The 25,542-nt window shown below is 44.0% G+C and overlaps 1 protein-coding gene across 2 annotated transcripts; it reads right to left on the reverse strand.

Annotated features, from left to right (window-relative positions):
- Positions 1–250: 250 nt before the first annotated feature.
- KLHL18 (kelch like family member 18) lies at positions 251–25,541 on the reverse strand. 2 transcript variants are annotated; one of them, XM_075214170.1, is made up of 10 exons: positions 25,222–25,541; positions 14,257–14,387; positions 13,137–13,277; positions 12,165–12,363; positions 10,292–10,452; positions 10,013–10,149; positions 8,832–9,054; positions 7,882–7,986; positions 7,315–7,426; positions 251–6,055 (listed from the first exon to the last, which is right to left on the reverse strand). In XM_075214170.1, the coding sequence occupies exons 1-10, from the start codon at positions 25,345–25,347 to the stop codon at positions 5,669–5,671; spliced, it is 1,722 nt and encodes a 573-aa protein (XP_075070271.1). In that variant the 5' UTR covers positions 25,348–25,541; the 3' UTR covers positions 251–5,668. The 2 variants fall into 2 exon arrangements, with proteins under 2 accessions (XP_075070271.1, XP_075070270.1); XM_075214169.1 differs by having other exon boundaries at positions 8,832–9,069.
- Between the last annotated feature and the right edge of the window lies 1 nt (position 25,542).

A 25,542-nucleotide genomic window follows, 5' to 3' on the forward strand; every position in this document is an offset into this window, starting at 1 on the left:
AACACCAACTAACTGCCCTGGTCTCTAAATTGGAGGTATTGTGGGCTAAAAAACAAATTATTAAACATTTAAAATTTTCCCCAGGTAATCCCTTGACTACTATTGGATTTTTCCAGCCCTGAATGGTCATCGACACCTCAATATCCCACTGATTATAGTATACAGTTTAACCATGTTTCTGCCAAAATGTTGGTAAATGTAATTCAGCATCTTCACATTACATTAAAGATAAGAGACCGATGCCATGTGCAATGTTTGCTATCACTTTCATTTATTAAACAGATAAAAATACAACAAAAAATGACTTACAATCATCACTTGAAGAGCCTGCAAGGAGGCGATAAAGCTGTAATCACACACACAGTACTGTGTCACACACAGCGATTTCACATTTACACAATTGTCACGTCTGGCTTTTACAGCACACACATAAGCGTAAACATTAAAGGGAAGAATCAGATGGGTGTTTTTAAGCCCACACGTTAAAGCTAAAGAATCTCTGGTTTCTTATACAAGTACATATAGCTGCCCTGTTGTGGCTCGTCGGGTTCTCTGGACATCTGCCGACATGATCTGTGCTCTTATTAGAGTTGTCCTCAACACCGAGACCCCACCACCCCGATGGACCAAAGGGGACAACACTATGGTCACATCCCAATTCCTGGTCTTGGCAGATCAGGTGCCAGAATGTTTGTTACAGACTTTTCATACTGGAATTCTGGGAGTTGTGTTATTTCGGTCCATAGAAAGATTTAGTCAGCGACTGACAGCGCTCCACCGATACAGCAACAGCCTCAGACCACAAACACCACCCGGATTACAGTATGTACTTTATGGCTACAAAGAAAACTACAAAGTCGAACTTTCTTTAAAAGTACACAACTGATAATATTTTGAGGATTCTTTCCTTAAATTTGTTCCATTTAGCAGCCAAGAATAGCGTCACTCAGCAGACACTGTACATTATAAACACCCATCGTTATAATACACAAAGCGCCATTAACCGCTGTCTCTTCATACAACAAAATTGGGGGGAATTTATAGAAACTGGTGACCAGGAAAAAGATGCTGTAACGCGCAGTAATCACCTCTCCTCTGCACCGGTCTCTATAAACATTCCCTGGCGCATAATGCGATGTGCGAGTACTCACCACGGCGGACGGCCGCGCACAGCGACTGAGACGAGGCCAATATGGAGGAAAGGGTGTAAATGTGCTGACCTTTCCGGCATAGCCCTTCGTTTTATCCTGCCTCATGAAAGCACGGTGCTCCGGTTTATCCAATACGACATTAAAATCAGGGGCAGACCTAGACTTTTTTTTTAGGGGGCGGAAGGGCAATTTTATATAGCCACGCCCCTCCTTCAATCTGGCTGATGTGGTTGGCCCCGCCACCTTTCCTGATGATCGGACCTCTCCACCCCAATTTAATTGGATGAACATTGCTGCTGGGTGGGGGGCAATTGCCCCGACCGTCCCCTCACTTATTTTCTTTAAAACAGAGAAACACAAATGGAGCAGGTTTATGAGCATTTTAAAGAAAACGATACCTTAAATACAAGTTGATTTGGTCTAGAAAGGCATCTTGTAACCAACCAAAGTGCCCTCACTATGACATTTCCAGAACATTTCAACATGTCCAACATTACAGACCTCAGAAGTTTCCTCCTACAGCTTTGGGTAGAGAGAGGTAATGGGCACTAGTTATTCCGCACAGGAAACTCGAATCACTGCCCTGTAATGTTACCTTTAATATCTAGGTAATATCACTTTCAACTTACCTATGCATGTGTGCAGCAGCTAACATTCTGACGCTCCGATTGGCTACATGTGGTTTTAGCTCCACCCTTAATCTTCTGCTAATCTGTGTGTAGCTTTGTAGAATGACTACAATAGGCACTGCAGACATACGTAGAAATGTGCTCTGCAAGAAAACATGTATCACCAGCATTACAGACTGCTAGAGAAGTGTCTAGTGTTCTCTCTCTCTAATTATATATATATATATATATATATATATATATATATATATATATGCACTTTATGTTTAATAGTCCTTTAACAAACATTTGTTATTACAAGAAGCGTTGGCATTTAAAGAAAGCTATCCGAGATGTACTTTTCTTTAATCCCACCTCTCCCTGCATGGAAAGCACAGAGTTACTCTTCCTGTAAATGTATAGGCTGCAATAGAGGTCGCTTTTCAGCTAGCACTTACTCTAGCATCAGCGATCCAGCCGTCATCTAGTCTCGGTCAATAAATCTCATTTATTTCTCAACGATACAATGATTCAGATCATCATAAATGTCCCTACTGTAACACAATGGTCTGTAGTATCAGGATGTCAGTGTAGAGGTGGCACAGGGTAGGCAAGGCCAAAAAACCTTCTTAACCATACTGTAATAAGCGGATTCAACCAACTGGAGTCACAACAGTTTTAGACATAATATACAAAGGAACCAATTTCACAAAAGCACACTCCCAACTGTTTTTGCTGGTTGGATACAATCTAGCAACAAGTATCTAACTACATCTACCTGAAGACTCTTCTCTTTAAGAGAGGGTGGGAATAGTATGTAGTCTTCTACAAATACCCAACACCCTGATGTCAGCAGCTTTGACTTACAGGAAGAAGTAGAACAATACATGGATATAATAAGCATGTAATACAGCGAGAGGATCTTGCTTTCTATACACTATGCCCCTAATATTCTGACATTCATGGAAAGCAGCAGACTGGCCATTCATACACAGTACAGATACAATATACAGCCTGTACCCTATCATATCAAACCCTTATGATAAATGATACAGACAGTGGATTGTCACCATGAATTGATGATCTATAACTGCATAATACATAAAAAATTAAGCATTTCTAAAGTAAATGATATGTCTCCAATCTCCCTTCCCAATGCCAATGAAATCCTATGTGTAGGAGAGAAGGAGACAGATTCAGCAGGCATTCTATTACATAACCGACACTACTGAGCGGAAGAGAAAAGGTTATTACAACAGATCGATTCTGTTCTTTATAGTACAAAGCCTTATTTGCTGTATTGTTATGTTGGTAAAAATATTCTGTTTATTTACGGGTTCAGTGGAATCATCCCGTTCTGTTGCCATGGTTATGTCGGAGACAGTGGGGCTTATTTACTAACAATACATCTAGGTGCTAAATCTGCACCAAACTACAGCAGCCAATCAGGCTCTTGGTTGCATTCTCTATCTTGCACTAGGTGGATAACATTGAATCGCTGATTGGTCGATGTGGATCAGTGCACATGTCCCCCCTAACTACAATGTTAGTATAAGGAGTACTTAGTGCAGCTACACCACCTCCCATCTGTTACATGATAGGTCAGCGTAACCCACATCAGTCGATCTAATGACATCAGGTTTCTCTATAGCAGGATTGGCTCTTGGCTGTTGTGGAACTACAAGAACAAGCATGCACTGCCTGCCTCTGCTCTTTAGTGTAAGGATACAATCACAAATGGAGATGCCGGAATTTATTATTTCTTCACAATCCTGCTGGTTATGGAGAGGACGCGTCAATCATTTCCTAATGTGCTGTTACAGCACATCTGTCTACACAGGTCACATATACACAAATACATGTATAATACACACACATATAAATACATTAAAATGCTGCATATAAACACCAAGCTAATGGGAAACTTACATTCCTATACTAAAGGCACTATAACCAGAAAAATGATAGTTGCTTAATGCTGCCTAATACATAGGAAAGTATAGACAGATATTCCCCTGGAGAGAGTATGATGTTATTTTGGACAGCGTGCACACAGGACAAGGGTGTGACATAACATTGGAGACATAACATGTTCCCCCAGGATGTGCCCAGCACGTAACAATTGCTGAGCTGTCCCCCAGCCTCCTTCTCTAAACCCCCCCCCCGTGCACTCGCAGCACCGAAGAGGGTGGACATATCCCTCAACTGTCCCCAAATCGGCAGTCCCCTCAAATCGGGCCAGCTGGGAGGTATGATTTAATGCTCATCCTTAGCCATCAGGCTGTCCCCCAGAACTATAATGAAACTTATCACACATCATTAGGAGTAACAGGAGGGCTCAGAGAGAAGACAAAGAGAAGACAAGGACAATAATGAGAGTCTATGGAGAGGTGCTCTGATCCTGGTACATTTCACAGAGCATGTGACATTCAGGAGTGAGGAGATTGACTACCATTCACTATGTCATAAGGCGCCCTCTGACGACTTTGTACCCAAGCATGGAAACTATACGTAAACATAGCCACCAATCCATATAGTATATGTAAATTACAGAGCGTTACACCTGCACCCCACTTTAGGCAATATGCCCCCCCCCACCTCCCTGTATAGTTTTTCATTATTATATTTAAAAGATTAGATCTCTAGAAAATAAATTCACAATTGAAAGAGGAAAAACAAGACTTACTTAACTAAGATTTTCTTGATCAGAGAAACCTGTAGTTATTCTGCAAAAAAAAACAAAACGTTTTTTTTCCCCTCTATAAATTAATAAAATGAGCAGGAGATACATAACTGTATATTTAGAAGTAAAATAAAATATTCATAACATTCAGTGGAACAGTGCCCCCAGTGGTCAATTGTGAGAAAACAGCAGGTGGTTTTCATTGTATGAACAGTATTACACCCACATTTCAGCTTTAACCCTTTCCAAAATATTTATTGCTGGAATCAGAAATGAGGCATCTCTTGCACCAGAAGAACCCGTCACTGCACGCTAATAAAATATTAAAAATGATACTGAACTAACAAATCTATGGCCTACACCAGCCAGGACACTAGAGCCCGATGCGATGCATTACTTGTGAAAGTGGTACTGGTAGGGATTCATCAGCTTTGGTGCCAGTGTCAAAACAGCAGCAGAAGCAGCAATATATTATTTACAATACAACCATATATCAGATGCACTGTGACAGTCATCCCACTGCTAACACCAGGACACAACTTGTTTTGCTAGCGGAAAGTTGCATGTTTCCTGTACAGAGAGGAGGCAGCCATTTTGTGGTGGAACTTAACCAATAATTACAACAACTCAGTTCATTAGGAGCCTCGGTGACTGGACAGGATCCTATTGAGCTGCATTCTCATATATATTTGTCGTCAACACAAAATGGCTGCCTCCAGTAGATGTAGGCGACAGGAACACTTTAAACCAATGGGAGACTTAGAACACATTGCACAGAGCGCTTTCAGAGCAAGAAGCACCTAGAGAGTTTTTTGGGTCATTACAGGAAACTATGGCACGATATTCATCATAATAACCTCTAAACCTTCAGGTACACAGTAATGAAGAATTGCAAGCTCCCGGACAGTCCAATCATAGCACACAGATCACTTTGGTGCATAAGCTATACAAATGAGTTCACAAACGTTGTCATCCAGGAAAGGCGGGTTTGTCCCTGGACCCCCCGGACTATCTTCCCTTACATGGGGACAGTAGACCTTGATAGAGCAGTCATACATACATTCTTTATAATATATATGATGAAAACACAAGGATATAACACAACGGAGGATAAACTTGAGCACCTGGAGATGTACCTCAGTCTTTCATTTCACATTAATAAAAACGGACATTGAGCCTGTTTCCCGGAATTGTGGAATACGTTTCTTGGAGTGGTCCACAAGCTGCTATATGGGCAGGAGCGGTATACAGCCCACCCCAACCCCACCTTCGTGGCACACCATCGGGGCCATGAACGTCCAACGGTTGGTCTCCGGGTCATACATCTCTACAGAGTTCAAGTTGGACTGACCATCGTAGCCGCCCACGGCATAGAGGCGGCCACAGTTAGCTACTAGAGAGACGCGACTGCGCCGAGTGTTCATGGGGGTTATGAGGTACCATTGGTCCGCCATGGAGTTGTAAACCTCTGCGACGCTCAAGAAGGCGGAGCCGTCGTATCCGCCGCAGATGAACATTTTGCTGCCCAACGAGGCGGATCCGTGGCGGCACCGTTTGTTCAGCATGCTTGCCACGGGGTACCATGTAGTGGCGTGTTGGTTGTAATATTCCATCTGTGGAGGGTAAACAGAGGTATTATAAGCAGTAATATAATGCATCATTCGCCTAACAATTAGGGTCCTTCACAAATTAACATCTAGTGATTTAATCGCAGGATTCTTTATTGTGTAAAAAGGTTTTGGTGTCCAAATTGTGGCCAAAAAAAAGAAAATTACTCTTCTGCTGTATTATGGTTCTACAAATTTATTAAAAATAAAGATTATACTGATTGATAACTTGTGAATGATTTAACGCTCAGTAACTGGGATTTCCCGGTACTTCTTGTGTAATGTAGCTTTATGTTCCAGAGATCGTTTTACACTTTTAAGACACCTCTGCAGGACGCTGGGACCCTACATAAAGGAGAAGTTATTACGATGGCCCTATCCTGCTCCTCACTTGAGACACTTCATCCTGTTCTTGAGCATCTAGCGCTATAAGATATACTAGTCTACATTTCATTTTGTTACATACATGTGTGGCTTTACATGTAAATGACAAGCTTTAACACATGCAATTTTTATTTCTATAAAAGGGTCTCAAAAATTATCACAGGAGAGTGGATTTATCTAGAGGTGTCAAAGGCAAATTTAAGATCCAAACACCCCAATCACCCCCTAAAGTCTTGTATTTGGGGGGTCAGATTTCATGGCGCATTTAAACAGGTCAACAGGAACCGTTTGAGGAGACATTTGCCTGGTACTTTTTGACTGAATTAACCTGGGGTTGGATAAATAGTGGAGACAAACCACGATGATTACATCAGTGAACAGAGTCCAGGTTAATGCAGATAGGATGTGAGTGGGACAATGGGCTCCCTCGTGATGTGGGTCATGCTGGCGTCTGTGTATTGATCCAGGCATTGACTGGGGCACAGAAATCAACTGTTTTGTGCTGATGAAATGACCTGTGTGAATCAGCTGGAAGGGGACCGATCGGCTGCATCACCAACATAACAAGTCATCGATGTAGCGCTACAAATACTGTTTATATAAAGTTAATTACAGGGACATTAGAAGACACTGAGGACATCTGCGTCACATGAAGGCACGAAGCGTTGGTCAACTGCGATTATACAGGTCACTAAAATCCCTAATAACTGACATAAGGGAGTGAAATATTCCTATGATACAACACTTTTCATACTGAACACGGAAATGACGACATCAGAACTCAGTTTATACAAATATTTTTTACAGTAATTTCTATATAAACAACGGTTGTGTAATATATAATATAATAAGCGACAGATGCGCGGATGTAAGGTACATACAGTGTTGAAGATCTGTAGCCCATCGTGTCCACCCGATACGTATATCCGGCCTTCAAACACCGTCACCCCAGCTGCACTACGATTGGAGCTCATGGGCGTTACCACCGTCCATCTGATTAATTATATATAATTATATAGTCAGTAAAGTCTAACATCAGCGTATTATGTAACATCACATGTTAAGTAGTAAAACAAAGGTTTGAAATTCTTGTGCTCCTGAGGTGACATGTTGTACAGGGTGCTTCCCGCATAATTGCCTACTCTCCAGGAATGTCCGGGAGACTCTCTAATTTCTGGGAGTCCTCCTGGCCTCCCATGTCAGTAAGGCGACCTCCCGGGTCCCAGCCAGTTTCAAAAGATTAATGGAGGGGGCGGGGCTTAGTGACGTGATTCACGCGTCGTCATACATAATGGTGATGCACATTTAGGGGGCAGGGCTTAGTGACGCAATTCTCCACACTTGTGTACCCGGCACACATTTGGGTATGTTAGACAGAAACTAGACAGCTGTTCTCAGTATGCGGAGACTGCTTGGAAAAGAAAGAGAGAGAGCAGAGTCCGAATTACTTGTCTGTCTCCGGTGAGTATGTCTCCACAGAGTTCAGGGAGCAGTTGCCGTCGTACCCTCCGCAAACGTAGATCTGTCCGTCCAGTACCACCGTTCCCATCGCACTGGAATCACAAGAATTAAATATTACACCGGTAATAAGGATAATTACTGACAACAAACTGATATAGCGATATGTGATGTCTCGTCATCTACCGACAATGGTGATCAGTACAAACCAAATTAGACAAAGCTGAACACGACACGTGTCTGACACGTGGGCATGCAGGTCAGTCACAGAGTGTAATAAATTATATTGCATAAATAGGGTCCATCTTCCATATCTCTAGTAACGTCACATCTCGTTCCAGCTTAACAATTCCATCCTAGTTATACAATACTCTGGCTACAAACATATCCGTACAAAGTTCTGATGGTTTCCGAGTTCCCTGCTCCCAGTCTAATCCAGGGGGCCCGGGACTTAGATTGTGGGTCCATCTTCTATACACAATGATATATTTATAAAGTGCCAACATACTCCGCAGCACAGTAATAAAATGGGTTTGGATAACAAATTTACAACCTATAGGGAAAGTGGTTTATGGTATAGATGCATCTACTGTACATTAAACCAAGTATTGTCAGTAACTGCAGAATGATAACTGGACTTTTAGAAATGTGTAAGAATGTTGCATTTATGAAAATTAATAAATGAGGATCTAAATTCTAATTGAAAAAACTACAGATCATTTATCAGAGGGAAATAGATCTAATCTAAAAACAGGAAAAGTCTACACGAATATTCTCAAAGGGAATATTAACGCTATCCTAATAACAAAGACAATGCTGTAATATTTTATAAATGTCTTATAACAGAGCTAGGCGCGTTATTTGTACCATCTATATAATATAAGATTCCCGGTGTCCCCATACAGCGCGCTCCATTAACGAGGGGTGGGCAGGTACCTACCTCCGCTTACTGTTCATACTTCCTACTTTGGTCCACGTATCCATCTCAGGGTTGTAGACTTCCACAGTGCTTAGACGCGATTGGCCGTCATAGCCGCCAATAGCATAGAGGAGTCCGTTCACCACGGCCACACCCACCCTGCTGCGAGCAGTCGTCATTGGCTGACATTTCTCCCAGCGGTTGGCGATCGGGTCGAAGACTTCCACCACGTTCAGGGAGTCGCCTGCGTAGAAATGTGCTACTCGTCTTAAACATTTAACAGTGATTCACTTTACATGAAGAAATAATCTGATAAACACAAACACCTACAGACCGATAACTCCCGCCTGGGCCGCTTCTAGAAGGGCCACAAGGAAACATTCCAAACTTGTTGGAGATGGGGAGTAATCAGGCAGCACCTGTCCAATCAGAGGACGCCTTCACCATATACCTCAATGTATATCCAGGGGGACTGCAGGCAAGTTGACTATTTAATCACAGGCCACTTATACATGCTTGGATGACGTCTGAAATTATCCATAGCGTGCATATCCAGAAACCTAAATATTTAAATGAAGCCCAGGGCTCAGCACACACTATGCATGTACTTTACTGGAAATGTTTTTTCTGTCTCTGACAAAAGAATGTGCCACAATTTACACAATCACAGAGCAGAATGTAGACAGACCAGGAACCGTAACCTTCTGACAAAGAAACGTGCCCCCCCCCCCCCATTATCTTATAATCCCACCTACTGTGTAACCCCTTCCCCGGCAGAGAGACGAGTGCCTAAATCTCAATCTAAAGCTTCTTTATTTATGCTACGTTTATCTTCTAATCACTATATGAAACCCAACAAAAAGATCTCTCCATTCCTGGTTATAATGGAGAGAGAGTATCTTCTCACATGTGCACAATGTATGTTCTATAAATCAGCATGATATACTATCTGTTGTTACAGCAACTTGTAGTCAATGTACCAAACTATAATGCAGAGTTCTCTCTATTATTGGTATAGAATTAAAAAGGGGGTGGGGAGGGGGGGGGATTGATTACCGGGCAATACTACATGTGCCTGTTTAGTCTGTGTTTGGAAGTGGGGTGTATTGTGTAATATCTGGTTACTCCCACACACAACCCCCCCCGATCACACTGATCAGTACCGGAAGGTAATAACCCCACAGATGAGGGATGCAAGGTACCTGCTGAGTTCAGTCCTCCCACAGCGTAGATCAGGCCGGCGATAGATGTGCAGCATCGAGGCCGAGTTTTAAACGCCAAAAGGTGCGGCCTACGCTCCGGCATGAGGTGATAGTCCTTGGCTTCATCTACAAGGTCCCTAAAACACACAAACCAGGATGTAACATTACGGAATACAGTAACTTCTTCGGCCTTCTAGACACTGCCGGTAGAATTTCACCACAATTAACTAATCACTCACAGGCCTTTAACTGCCGAAATGAAACTATTGCATAACGTACCGACATTTATGACAGCAGCGCACCAGGTCGTCCTGCTGGACTCGGTCTGTGAGGAACTGAGGGCGGCAGAGGGGGAGGCGGATTTTAGTGAGCAGCTCAGGCAGGAAGACCTCTCGCTGCTCCCGATCATAGCGCACCCACGCCAGCGCAGCTTCAAACACCTGTCCAGGGGAGAGAGAGCCTGTAAATGTCCAGGGACATCACTCTATACTGTGGTCATGAGGAACATTGTTACATCATCACCATTTACTTTATGAGGCGCCACAGAATCCGCGCCGTACGGTCAGCAATACACAAGCAGAAGATAATGCAAATAATGGAGCAAGAGAACAGAAGACACAACATACAGAGAGAAACCTGTCAAGGAGGGCATGGAGGTGAGGAATGGAGGCAGCAGGAAGTCACAGACTAAGAGTTATATAGTGGAAAGAGCAGGGTCACCAGCAGCACAGAGTATATCAGGAGATTAGTGATGTGTCAGTGAGGACAGGACTGCATGTGACAGGGGCAGTGACATGATGTGAGGAGGGGAATGGAGGCAGCAGGAAGCCACAGACTGAGAGTTATATAGTGGAAGGAGCAGGGTCACCAGCAGCACAGAGTATATCAGGAGATGAGTGATGTGTTAGTGAGGACAGGGCTGCATGTGACGGGGGCAGGGACATAATGTGAGGAGGGGAATGGAGGCAGCAGGAAGCCACAGACTGAGAGTTATATAGTGGAAGGAGCAGGGTCCCCCAGCAGCACAGAGTATATCAGGAGATTAGTGATGTGTTGGTGAGGACAGGGCTGCATGTGACAAGGGCAGTGACATGATGTGAGGAGGGGAATGGAGGCAGCAGGAAGCCACAGACTGAGAGTTATATAGTGGAAGGAGCAGGGTCCCCCAGCAGCACAGAGTATATCAGGAGATTAGTGATGTGTTAGTGAGGACTGGGCTGCATGTGACAGGGGCAGTGACATGATGTGAGGAGGGGAATGGAGGCAGCAGGAAGCCACAGACTGAGAGTTATATAGTGGAAGGAGCAGGGTCCCCCAGCAGCACAGAGTATATCAGGAGATTAGTGATGTGTTGGTGAGGACAGGGCTGCATGTGACAGGGGCAGTGACATGATGTGAGGAGGGGAATGGAGGCAGCAGGAAGCCACAGATTGAGAGTTATATAGAGGAAGGAGCAGGGTCCCCAGCAGCACAGAGTATAACAGGAGATTAGTGATGTGTTAGTGAGGACAGGGCTGCATGTGACAGGGGCAGTGACATGATGTGAGGAGGGTAATGGGGGCAGCAGGAAGCCACAGACTGAGAGTTATATAGTGGAAGGAGCAGGGTTCTCCAGCAGCACAGAGTATATCAGGAGATGAGTGATGTGTTAGTGAGGACTGGGCTGCATGTGACAGGGGCAGTGACATGATGTGAGGAGGGGAATGGAGGCAGCAGGAAGCCACAGACTGAGAGTTATATAGTGGAAGGAGCAGGGTTCTCCAGCAGCACAGAGTATAACAGGAGATGAGTGATGTGTTAGTGAGGACTGGGCTGCATGTGACAGGGGCAGTGACATGATGTGACGAGAGGGATGGAGACAGCAGGAAGTCACATAACTATAGTGGGGATATTTATTGAACCTCTTCCATAGGTAGAGAAGAGCAGGTGCTGCTAGTAGCAGCAGATGTTTACCAGAAAAGTTACAGAATCCGATTGGTTCCTTCATTTGTAAAATTACCCAGAAACGAGTTTTCCTAAATAAAAAAAAAAAAAAGATGCCTCCCCAACTATTGTTGTGGGTGTTTTTATCCAACTAGATCTTTCACATTTCTATAAATATCTGGAATTCAGCAGCACAAGATAAGTGGAGCAGGATATTGAACCTCATTACCTGTTCCTCGGCCTTTACGTTCAGCTCATCCCTGGAGACCAGCTCCAACACTTCATCAAAGGCCAAGGTCAGGAACTCCTCCGACATGGAGACCTCCACAAAGTGCTCGTGGATGAAGCGATTTGCAGCGTCGTACAGAACCGCGCACATCATCGTTTCCGCAAACTGACGCACTCCCAGGCAGTTCTTAGGGTGTAATCTGAGACAAGACAGAAAACAATTCAATGGGAAAAATTACAAAAGAAATATATATTGTTATAGTCTTTTACATTTTATTGGGATCTAAAAAGACAGAATACTGAAATGTAGGGAGACAAAAAAAAAGGTCATTGTAAAAGAAATGTATCTGTAATAAGGTAGAGACCCCCCAGTGTGACAGATTGTGTGTATTAAGTGTGCGTTATACACGTGTCAACTTAAACCACAGCCTATGTTTTATCTAGAAATATTCCCTTAAAGTTTATTTTTCATAACTAACCAATTAATTTGCATTACGTCTGTGTGTACAACGCCACTTGGCAATCATAGGAGGTTCACAGCGGTTCCCATATAACCTGTTAAACACCCACCTACTAGCGGAGGGTACTCTGAGGTGCTGTGTACCCGTTGGTGGCAGAAGTCCTGAGTGAGACCCAGGCGGGACCTCTATGCAGCTTATGCAAGTTGTACCTACAGGGGGTAGAGCTGCTGGGTCTAAGTGCAGGTAAGTAAATGCTAATACGTCAGCTAGAGCAAAAATAAGCGGGCAGGGGGTGCAGAGATGTAAGGTCGCCTGAGGTCTATTCAGGCCTGCGAGGAGGGGGATACACTAAGCAGAAATAACATCATCCTCACTCCCAACACCTTATAAATGTTCCCTACGCTAGATTACACTAAAATGTTAGGTATCAAAAGAAATGACAAATGTATTGCAAGCTGGAAGAAAAGACCGGTGGCCTCGCTGTTCAGTGCCACCCTCGACTAACCACCTACCTTTCCTTCAGGAAAGAGCAGCAGGCATCCTTTATATTCTGCAGCTGCAGGAAACTGGCGCCCATCAGGAGAGATTGCACGTTCTGCTGGTCTATAGCTAGACGCCCATTATAGGCAAAATTTATCAGAGACTCCAGAGCACTGAGGGGGGAAAGGGAGATGTGGATTATTACTAATGAATGTAGAATATACTGTTCAGTGCTACCCTAACATTCTACTGCAGCTCTCGCAAAAAAGTATTACTACCCCCCCCTTCATCAAACATCAGAAGCTTCTCCTACTTATTTACGACAGTGTCCTCATAGGATCTGACAAAGTTAAGACAAAGTTGCTGAGACATAACAGACCTCAAATCATTCAATCCACACTAGCTCTGCACAGCAAGTTTGGACAGATGTCACTCACACTCTGCCTGCTGTTAGAAAAGTTCCTCCCTCCTAACTTGGCAGCCTGCTGCAGAGGAGTGAGAGTATGTTGGACATGTTTAAGTATAAACATTCCAGTCATTGAAAAAATATCAGCAGCACAGAGTATATCAGGAGATGGGTCATGTGTTAGTGAGGACGGGGCTGCATGTGACAGGGGCAGTGACATGATAGAGGAGGGGAATGAAGGCAACAGGAAGCCACAGACTGAGAGTTATATAGTGGAAGGAGCAGGGTCCCTCAGCAGCACAGAGTGTATAGACATATTTTTGCTACTGGACATTATCTAGTTTTTATGATGGCGCTAGTAAAATCGGCTTGAATAGCTCTCCATTCAGTACAGTTGCTATTGTTTCCCTTCCTTATAATCTGTCCCCTGTCAATCTTATTGCATGTAATCTTCCTGTAATACAAAGAGATTGGGTGTAGCATAAGGGATATTTCTGACACCATGTAAAAGGTTATGTAAGATATCGGCAGGGACCTAAGAAAGTCCAAAAATAACATTAATACACATCACTACGATGCCCCTATTATTACTGACAGTCAAGAGATGATGTATGGAAGAGCCCCTCCCTTTCCCACAATGCACTCTGGTCTCAAAGTAACAGGTTCTAGGATTACACAAGGACTAATACACATATAGTACTATAAGAATCTGTGTACGGTTGATGTGATCGGTGTGAACGTGTTACCTGGGGTCCATCCCCTGCATCACTATTTCATCCTGCTTACACTCCATCATGTCGTTGGTGAACATGGCGTGGAAGTAGGGTATCGAGGCCGCCAACACAATCCGGTGGGCGCTGAATTTATGCTCCCCGACCTTAATGGAAACATAGAGAAAGCCATAAAATAAAGACTTAAAACTCACAATTACTCTGCTATTATTTCTGAATTCACATGAAACTGAATAAAACTGAATAAAAATAGTAGAGAGAAAACAAAATACCGCCCATCACCACCATTTATATAGCACCCCCAATTCCGCAGCGATGTACAGAGAATATCTGCCGTTCACATCAGTCCCTGCACCATTGGAGCTTACAGTCTAAATTCTAACACACACACAGAGACACATAATTTTGTCAGCAGCCAATTAACCTACTAGTATGTTGATGGAGTGTGGGAGGAAACCCACGCAAACATGGGGAGAACATACAAACTCTACAAGGATAACGTCCAGGTCGGGAATTGAACTCATGACCCCAGTGCTGTGAGGCAGAAGTGCTAACCACTGAGCCACCGTGCATTGAAGATCAGTCATATCTGGAAATATCTGCTAGTAATACATAGGGGGTGTTCTATATAAAAGGAGGAAGGGAAACATTGCATTTACTTGTTTTCAGAGAAGTCCTCCTCTCCGTATATACTTCTTATTCTATAAAGTTATATTGACATTTTCCTCCTCACTTTCGCCCTCTTATGCTAATCAGTAAAAAGTGGGTGTGGCTCAGTTAAGCCGCAATAATATACAAAAAATGTTATGTAATTTATGGTTTTTTTGGGGACTTAATACTACATACTTAGGAATCCTGTCTGGAGAGACTCACTGTAAAAGGAATGACCATAAAATATATTTTCTAAGAATGGAAAATGACTTACTATAGACTAAAAAAAAAAAAGTTTAAAAATGGGCATGTTTACATTCTGAATATAGTGCGACATATAATAGTTTCATGGAAGGTATTAAGAATCTTCCTCCACTGTTGTAGCAAATTCCCCAGTGTGTCTGACAAGGTATGGAATACTTTCCATATACAGATCTGCAACGGCTAAAAACCCCCTTATTGAAGCAATCCGTACGCATTCGTGACCTAAGGGGGGTTGGGGGACCAGCACGGGCCAGGGAAGTAGTCACAGCACTTACACAAGTCCCTGACACCCCCAAAAGACTGAGATCATTTCAGTTTCTCCCAAAGCCCAAAATTATTTAAAATGTGCACTTCTGGGCTGAGCTGCCCAGTTCAGATCCAGTCTATGACACAACAATACAATATGAGACAGATCTGCTGTGTGGTGTCTCTATCTCAAGGTGTTGGAGAATGACCAAGATCCGTGGAAAAACCCTCATTGTTCTCCCTGATAGCGAGGATTAAATACTGTGCACATGTAAATTAATTTAGCTAATTTTACAGTTGTACTGGAAACAATGAGATCACCTGCACAGCGGAGGCAGACATTTCTGGACTGAACCAATATTCACCCAATCAATTCATTAGGAACTAGTGAGCTGTGAATGACTATTAGTACAGCACACAACATGGCTGCCTGCGCAGTGTGTCGGCAGATGATGACAATGTATTACAACATGTGCGAACATTGTCTATGGAAAAACCCAGCAACGTCCCTTAAGTGACCCCGTCTCTTAATAGGAAGCCTTACGTCAGTATTGTTCCACAAGCAGCGAGTGATCAGAATGTGCCAATTAATCAAGCAGAATTAAGCACTAATCTGCTTAGTGCACAGACAGTGGGGCTTACAGCGCAGCTCCATCAGGTAACGTCAGACAAGCGATAGCTGCAATATCCACAGACGTTAACACAAGTGCCCGATGTCAAAGAAACCGTCTGACTGCAACGAACGTAACACACCCTGCTGCAACCAGATTATTAGTAATATAGCGCTTTACAGAGTAGATTTAATGATTCACATCAGTCCCTTCCCCAGTGGAGCTTACAATCTATATTCCTTACCACACACATAAGGATTATTTTTTTGTCAGTATCCAATTAACCTATCCGTATGTCTTTGGAGACTGGGAAGAAACTGGAGCACCCGGAGGAAACCCACACATACACGGATAGAACATACAAACTTCACACTGACAGGGCCCTGGTTAGAATCGAACCCATGACCCCCACGCTGTAAGTCAGCATCGCTATATATGAAGAAGCTGCATTCTCACATATAGGTTCTGCCATCTGTATGCAACATGTGTTGTTTACAGACAAACTATGTCAGTGGTCACTGTTGATTAAAACTTTCACCAAAAAACAAAATGAGTCCAAATTTGACAAAACAACACAAATATTAATGTAGCGTAATGGAAAGTCTAAGGTGGTGGGGGGAGGGGGGGGGGGGGTCCCACCAATGGGAAAAAACATTTCAATAGAATGTCATTTGACATAGATTTGGGGGAGTTATTTGATTGGTAAAGGTAAAGAGGTGGGGGGTGGGTTGGAGGGAGCCCTTACAGTCCAGGTTAGAGGCAGAGCCTCAGCTCCTGCACCATATTGTACATTGCCCCATATAAACTGACACTTTATGTACTTGTCTTATATTAAGGACTATTACAGGTTCAAAAGTAATATATAAATGTAATTTATAAGGACAATTAACCACTGGTGTCCTAATACTGTCCCTGACTTGCTATGGGGTCCAAATACATTTGTATTCATACTTGCACCTGCATTGCAGCAAGATGTGCTGAAGGCCGCATGTTCCATTTCAATGAAATCAAAACATGGCGCCCCAGTTGGCTCACTCTATGGGAGTACATGATGTACATGGAGGGTAACGCAAGCAGTTTACCCAGCATTGTGCTGCACTTTTCCCATTGACATCTATGGCCCATTCATTTCTATGGCCAATCTACGTGAATGGAGCTCCATAGCAATGCTCATTGTTATTAATGTGTGATCAAAGCACCGTCAGCTAATCACATTGTGCTAGCAAGGGAAAACTGCGTGTGATTGACTGAGCGGTTAAGGGAGTGCCCGTGAATTCATTCAAGGCTTTGGAGCTGGAACCTGCATCTTCCTGGCCCAGTGAGCTTGACATCCAAAATTACAGAAGCAGCTGAAAGATAGTATACTTTTATATAGGAAGGTAAGAGTTTGGCTGCATTAATGAGCTTAGTGTTTATATACACAAGCTAGACATTACTTTATCACCGTCAGCAAAATGGTGCAACCAACTTCTAGACTGTTTCCAAGGTGCAAATTCTGAGAACAAAAACTGATGATCTACAAATAACGTGCCCATTCCAAGTGCCACTAGGCTGACCAAACATCCTGTATGTAAGGAGGGTCCTGTCCTTCATGGGCATCACTGACAAGATCGTGGTGATGGAATTACGGCGACCATCACACTGTTTACGCAGCAGATATTGAGAGAACCAGATTATGGACATATATAATGTAGTCTGTCCAAGGAAAGAACAACAAGCTCTGCCTCACCGTACTTACAGCTAGATGGACAGTGTGCGGGGAGGGAATCGTGACTTTGTGATAGTGCCTTAGACAGAAACAGGAGAGAAGAGGCGTCATACCGGGTATAGTGGTAGTAAACCGCGAGGTCCTACAGACGGCAGCGTGTGGTAAAGGATTTGCTTTGCTAGGTGTCACAGAGTAATAAAGGGAACAGATACACATTCGTATGATACAGCAACAGGGTCTGTATTCCATAGACAAACAGATTCTCAATGTTATCATGAAGCTGGATCTGGAAAAGATCTATAGAACAAAGAAACGATGAGACATGTAAAGATGTAGCTGTGATCTTTAGGAAGAACCAAAGAATGAAATTGTTGCACTCACACGCTGCAGTAAAACCAGTTGGGTGCAGTCATGATTTCATTCAACTGTTAATTACATAAACGAAAAACCCAACGACGCTCACTCTTCAAGGAACAGTAATAATAGAAAATCTTAAAGTACCCAGAAGAGTTAGAAGCGCAGGACGTCATGATTATGTCTTCAAGCAGCTGTTGTTGAGAATCTGCATCTCTGCTTACAAGTAAAATACATTAACAGTTAGTAAGAATTTTGTTACCACTCAATTAATACTGCTGCAAACCTCTTGGATCCAGGATTATAAGTCAGAAGTGTTAGTGATGACGGCATTGTTACCGCATTACGAAACAAGGAAAACAAGGAACACGCGTAGGTCTTGATGTTGCAGAGATACGTTCAGCGGATTGGTCCAGGAACGCCGTGAGACTCTGCCAGGACATCTCTCTGGCCTCTACACAACACACTCTGATGTCTCCATCCTCCGCATGTGAAACTCCCCCCAGCAAATCGTGGAATAGACTACTATGTGGAAGAGGAGGAAAACCAGTCTCAAACCTCCAGTGTTCAGAGGCTCATGGACGATGATAGAAATTAAGGATAGCGACAGCTCAGAAACTTAAGACATCTTTATTAAAGGAAAAAATAGGAAATTTGTAACTATTATCTGCATAAATGACTCTTTTAAATGTGATAAATATACTGGCTGGTGGCGACTGCTACGGTGAACAAGTTGTGTCATTCAATGCTGCGTGCTCGGTATACACTCTGCTAAACATCTCAGATATTCTGAACACCTCTGTAGGATTAGTACCACGGAAGAAATTATCTTAGCCTAATAACGCTGTGTAGGAGATAGGGATTTTGTTTGGTGATATGTACTGGATAACACAACCTAACTTCACTGGGGGGATCCACTAAACGCAACACAAACCCCCCCCCCCAAAAAAACAGCAACCGCTAAAAGAAAAAGCCTGTGGAACAGGAACTGTGGCTGGATCACTTATTATTGTAGACATTTATTTCAACTGCGCCACTGTATTGTGGCAGCACAGTGGCTCAGTGGTTAGCACGTCTGCCTCAGAGCACTGGGGTCATGAGTTCGATTCCCGACCATGGCCTTATCTGTGTGGAGTTTGTATGTTCTCCCTGTGTTTGCGTGGGTTTCCTCCGGGTGCTCCGGTTTCCTCCCACACTCCAAAAACATACTAGTAGGTTATTTGGCTGCTATGAAAATTGACCCAAGTCTCTCCCTGTCTGTGTGTGTGTATGTTAGGAAATTTAGACTGTAAGCTCCAATGGGGCAGGGACTGATCTAAGTGTGTTCTCTGTACAGCGCTGCGGAAATAGTGGCGCTATATAAATAGCTGATGATAATGATCCTGTCTTGTTAAAAAGATAGACGAACTACTGAATAATACAACCAACAAGTAATTTAGGAAATCACAATTTAATGTGCATTATGTCAAGTCCAAGATAAGAGAATAAATTACATCCGTATGCTAAATATCAGATATAATATCTCAGACTTTGTGGTGCCAGCTAGGAAGGGGGCTGGTTGACTCACTGCTAACATGTATGTCAGAAACAGTATATAAGAAATGTATTTGTATTTTAACTGTAGTATTCCGTCTGTACTTCTGGATGATCACTAATACCTCTAAACTAGTGTGGAAAGGTCCTTATCAGGACTCTTGAGCAATAAAACATCACTGCTTGAAGATTCTGCCTGAGGCCTGGTGCCTGCTGGATCCTGTGACCAACTTATAAGAGCTTACACTCTAATCTGTTCCCCGGCTGTCCTGTGTTGAACCCAGCGTCTGAGTCAACGCTCTGCCTGCGACCCAGCAGTCCTGATCCATAGTAAGGTGGTCAGGAGGTACCAGCCAGCCCACAGCAAAGAGGTGCTGCAGTAGCTTTACCAGTTAGTCCAGAAGTATGCGGTTCTAGGCACCGCAAAAGAGTGTACTGCTGGCAGCTGAAATCCCAAACTATTGTGCAGTCAGAGTGTCTGGTGACACCAGTAGGAGTGGTGAGTAACGGACGGTTACTGACGGTGAGAGAAACCCAGATAAACTGTGCAGGAAGATTATCTCTTCGTCCTTCTTTCCCCAACAGACCGGTGGAGAAGCCCATCCGGTCATATGAACATCGCTATAACGACCATCACTGTGAACCAGTCTACTAGACCACTGACCTGTTATACTAGTTGGGTGGGAAGCAGATACCCTACTGCAGGCCTGGCCAACCTGTCTCTCTGCAGGTGTTGCGAAACTACAAGCCCCAGCATGCTTTGCAGCAAATTTTCATGTCTATTTTGTCTCTCTTGTATATCCCTGTTTTATGTTTGTCCTGTTTTCCCTCCTGTATGGCGCTGCAGAGCACTGTGGAGTCTTACAAATCTACGATAACTATAATAGCAAGACAACAGCTAGCAATGTCTGCTGGGACTTGTGGTTTTACAACTCCTGGAAAGACAGCGTGTAATAGATCCCTTTTGCTTATGTACAATGGGGCACTGACAAATTTAGGCTGGAACAAGTATATTTCGATGGGGATACAGAAACGAGGACATTGACACACGCAAGCAATCTATTGTAAGACCCAATAACTTTACTGATAAATACCAGGGGGCAACACTAGTTTATGAAGAGTGCCACAATTAAAAAAATAAGCTGTGCTAATAATGTCAAATCGCATGATGGAAGCACAAAGAAGATAATATAGTGCGTATGCTCCAATAAATGTTCTTTCTGTAATGGTGTAGTAAAGATACACAGAGGAGAGACAGACAGGTCGTAGTGGGAGAGAGTCAGGGCTGGAATCTGCTATATATAGAGGACATATGGATATTATACACAGCGACATACATGCGGGAAGATAAGGATTTGATGCTGATCTTACTGTAAGCAGCTAAACGAACGTCAAGCTTGTTAAGTGAAGACTGGTTCACGTCACCTCATTATACCCGCAGGAGTGATGACGCCAGATCCATAGGAATGAATACAAAGTTCACAGGAGGTCCTCTCTATGTCTATACCAGGCCTGTCCAACCTGCGGCCCTCCAGGTGTTGTGAAACTACAAGCCCCAGTATGCTGAGCCTCTACTGGGGTCCTGGGCATTAAACTGCCTCCCTTGGACCCCCTGGTACTACTACTTCTTGGAAGGGGGGGGGGGGGGGGGGGAAGAGTTAATGAGAAATATACTCGCAGAGTAGTTTACTTTGTATAAAACAATATACAGGCTTCAGCTTGTGTCGATAGCCTCAGTTCCTGCATATTTGCTTTTCCGGATGAGAGGAAGCTGTGTTATTAGCTTTCCTGCCGTAAAATAAATAACGCAGGGTGCTCTGCGAGGGCCACACTCATGGGAAATTATACCGGGGTAACAAGCAGGGACCACCGGACGACTATTATACAGGACTGTCCTTGTTTTAGTGTTCAGGAACGATAAAATAAGCTCATTTCCGAACAATGTTCCTAGAATCTGGGGTTTCAGCGGAGACCTGTAAATCTGCTACAGGACAAGGCAATGTGAGGGTAAGGGAGACCGCAGGCTTACGCTCTATCCCAGGATCACAATAAAACTTCATTTCTATACAATAAAACTCTGTTACACCCATAGATTTGCTTCAGGCAACAGAATAATTACACAGCTCAGTGTTTTCTCTAAGCCAACTCCTTACATTGGCATATTTACAAACCCAATTCACATTCTAGGAGATAATTAGGACAACACAAACGTTTTGGTAACTATTCCTACATTAGTCTTTATACAAGTAAAGCGAAGTGTATATGATACATTGTTGTAGCAAGTATATGAGACTTGTCAATCAAATGTAACTGATGAGACCATCAGCAACTGTGATATAATATAATGTAATCTCCCATAGAGAGCACAGTTTATGTCCTGTCTTCTCCCTGATACACAGTTATCTCCGACTACAGGCTGATCAGACATTTATAAATGTTTATATTGACAGTGACTCCTATAAATGGAAAACACATGGATTCAAACCGCATTTACAGAAAGCACGTTGCTTGCTCCTTTGTATATTTAAAGTACTCGTCAGTAGTTTATTATACTTGATAGTGATCAGCCTGTTTGCTTTCATTTTAGAAGCAGCAGTGTTATTTGTTTGACAAGAAGTATGGTACAAAAAATTATTATTATTATCAACATGTATTTAAATAGCTCCAGCATACAGTGCTATAAAATTGGTAAGAAACACACTAATAAAAGAAGACTGGGTTATTTTAGTAGTATGTTGATAAGTAAGACGAGGACCAGTATAGGACAGTGTTCTGAAAACCAAGGGAATGCAGCGTCTGTATGAGAAGAGAGTGATCAAGTGTTAAACGCAGCAGATATCCAGGAGAATAAGTAATGGACTTCAGATTGCTGCTTGTGGTCCTCAGATGTTGGTCATATCTTGTTCAACAGCAATTTCCCATCACTTTGCAATTAAGTTAAGTAGAAAGAGAATCACAGAAAGGTATCATCTTAGACCGACTTGCAAGATATAACTTGGGGATTCAATAGCAGACCCCATGTGAATACATTGGTGAGCCGGAAACAGCATACATGTAAAGAGCTGATAATCAAATAATATAATACCATAACATTTTCACCCCTGATCACGAGATGACAGAGGGACTAATGGCAGACACATACCAGAGACTATATGGAAATTAGACATATTACAGTCAGAAATCCACTTTACATACAATGGGAACATTGTCTGCTTGGAGATTTCCACTAACAAAGATCATTTCTAATATCTGTTCGGAAACAAATGTCTGTAAAAAAAATGTGAGGACGTTTGGTAATGAGTATCGGGTTAGTTGGAGAACGAGCTCTGTTGGGTTAGTGTGCAGTATGTATAACACATAGGGGTATCTGTGGGTACCATGCAGGACATTCTGCATTTGGGGTGTTTGCTCCTAGGAGGTATGGCTAGTATGAGGGAGAGTTTTGGGGGTGTCAGGTAGTGGGGGCTGGTGCCAGCATATATAAGATGAAGGGGCGGTCAGTTTATACGAGATGTGGGCTGATATTTGGGGTGTCCATATGTATAGGAGAGAGGACCAGACATCTGGGGTTTGGATGAGGCCTGATATTTGTAGTATCAATGTATAGGAAAGGAGGTCTGATATTGGTGGTATGAGGCACTCCAGGAGATTGGGTTGGATATTTGGGGATTGTTGTATAGGAAATGAGGGCTGAGATTTGTGGGATCAATGTATAGGAGAGGACCAGATATTGGGGTGTGGAATGGTGCTGGTATTAGGAGACTCTATAGGAAATTGGGGAGGATTTTGATAACGTAATATGGAGGAAAATGCTCTACCTGATGCAACCACTGCACCAGGAGGACAGCGTTCAACATTAACCGGAAACCCTACTCTTCTCTCCCTGGTTGCATGCTTCACACCACAAGTAGTCTGTTTTTTGAGCTGTCAGTTTGTTTCCCTGCAACACCCCCTCTGTTGATCAGCCACCCCCTCCCCTGCAACAGCTGATCCAGAGTCCTCTATCTAATTACTGTATTTTCAAGCCTGCATGAGGCTTTGCCTGCCACCACAAGCATGAAGAACTGAAACGGGGTCTGAACTGGATTTGGACTGGACTTTGTCCCGCTCTCCTATTTCATGACCTTGAAAGGACTCAATTATCACATCTCCTGTACCTTATTACTTTCCACTCAACAATTCCTCCCACTTCCCCACATCATTACTCGATACTACAGACCCAAGTCTATCCCCTCTATCTGCTGTCGTTCCTCCCTCCACCACATATCACCCTGTCCCGCCTCAAACATCCAATCCCCCAACCTTATTCCCATCCTTTCACTCACATTTCTGCACATATCTCTGCTTCCCTTTGGTTGTAAAATTCAAGAACGACTTGTCTTCACTCGTCTGGTCCACTTTCTCTATCCTCGACCATCTACAGTCTGACTTCCTTTCCCCTTCACGCAACTAAAACTGCCCTCAGTAAAGTAATTAACGACTTACTCTCAGAGGAGTCCAAAGGTCACTTATCCCTTCTTTGTACCCCTTGACTTCTCTGCTGCTTTTGACACCGATGATCATTCATCACCAGCCTCCACTCCTAAGGTTTTCACGAAACAGCTTTTCCTAGTTTGCTTTCTATTTCTCTGGCCGCTCTTTAAGTGTCTCTGCTTCCGTCTCTCTCCCCCCCCCTCCCTTCCTTCCTAGTGGAGTCCTCCAAGGCTCTGTCCTCAGTCCTCTGGTCTTTTCTTTCTACACCATCTCTCACAGCCAACTTATTCAATCGTTTGGCCAACAAATCCACCTTTACGTTGATGACATGTAAATTTATCTTCTTCCCTTGAGCCTCTCTTCCGCCTTCCTAACCCAGGTGTCCAGCTGTCTCTCTGCTGTAACTACCTGGATGTCACAGCACTTCCTCAAACTTATCACCTCTCCTCCTGCTAATGTTCCTATTCCTCCCAATATCTCCCTCTTGGTTGACAACACTCTCTCCTATCACCCCAGCCTGCAGCCTTGACTCCAAGGCCCCTCATCTTTACCCCTCACCAAATCCTGCCACTTCCTCCTCCGAAACATCATGAAAATCGGTCCCTTCCTCTCTAAGAAGCAACCAAACACCTGGTCCATTCACTCATCACTTCTCGTTTTGACTATTACGACCTCCTCCTCACTGGTCTTCCTGACCCTGAACCCATCCAGAAGCTGCGGCTCGGCCCACACTCCTCTCCCACCGCACATCTTCCTCTGTGTAAATCCCTTCATTGGCTCCTTATCTGTTTCAGAATTTAGTTCAAGCCCCTCACCCTCACCTGTCAGGAGATGGGGGAGATTTGGGAAGGGGGCAGGTAGGGGGGTCAGTTCACCAGATGGGGGATATTGGGGGGGTGGGGGGGTCAGTACAGGAGATGGGGTATATTGGGGGGGGGGGGTCAGTACAGGAGATGGGGTATATTGGGGGGGGGGGGTCAGTACAGGAGATGGGGTATATTGGGGGAGGGGGTCAGTACAGGAGATGGGGTATATTGGGGGTCAGTACAGGAGATGGGGTATATTTGGGGAGGGGGTCAGTACAGGAGATGGGGTATATTATATATATATATATATATGTAGGGAGGGAGGAGGGGGCACCTTGAGCGTGACGTCACACAGCTTGCCCTGGCGCCGGATCTCCTCCATGACGCCATAGCCCCGGCTGGGGAGGTCGCCCACCGTGACATGCACCAGGTCTTCCAGCTCCTCTAGCTCGTCCACCATCTTGTGACCCGGCGGGAAGCGGAGTGACACTGAACGCCCTGTGACCCGGCCCCGCCCCCTGCTCTCAGCTGATGACGCATTTCCGGTGTCCGCCGTCCGCCCGCTCCGGTACCATGTCCGGTCCCGGGAACCGCAGACCGGGGGGGGGGGGGGGGAGGTCAGTCCGGGCCGAGCACCGCGGAACCGTGAGGGGGA

The sequence above is a fragment of the Mixophyes fleayi genome, chromosome 5, assembly GCF_038048845.1.
Source record: "Mixophyes fleayi isolate aMixFle1 chromosome 5, aMixFle1.hap1, whole genome shotgun sequence".
NCBI classification, from domain to species: Eukaryota; Metazoa; Chordata; class Amphibia; order Anura; family Limnodynastidae; genus Mixophyes; species Mixophyes fleayi.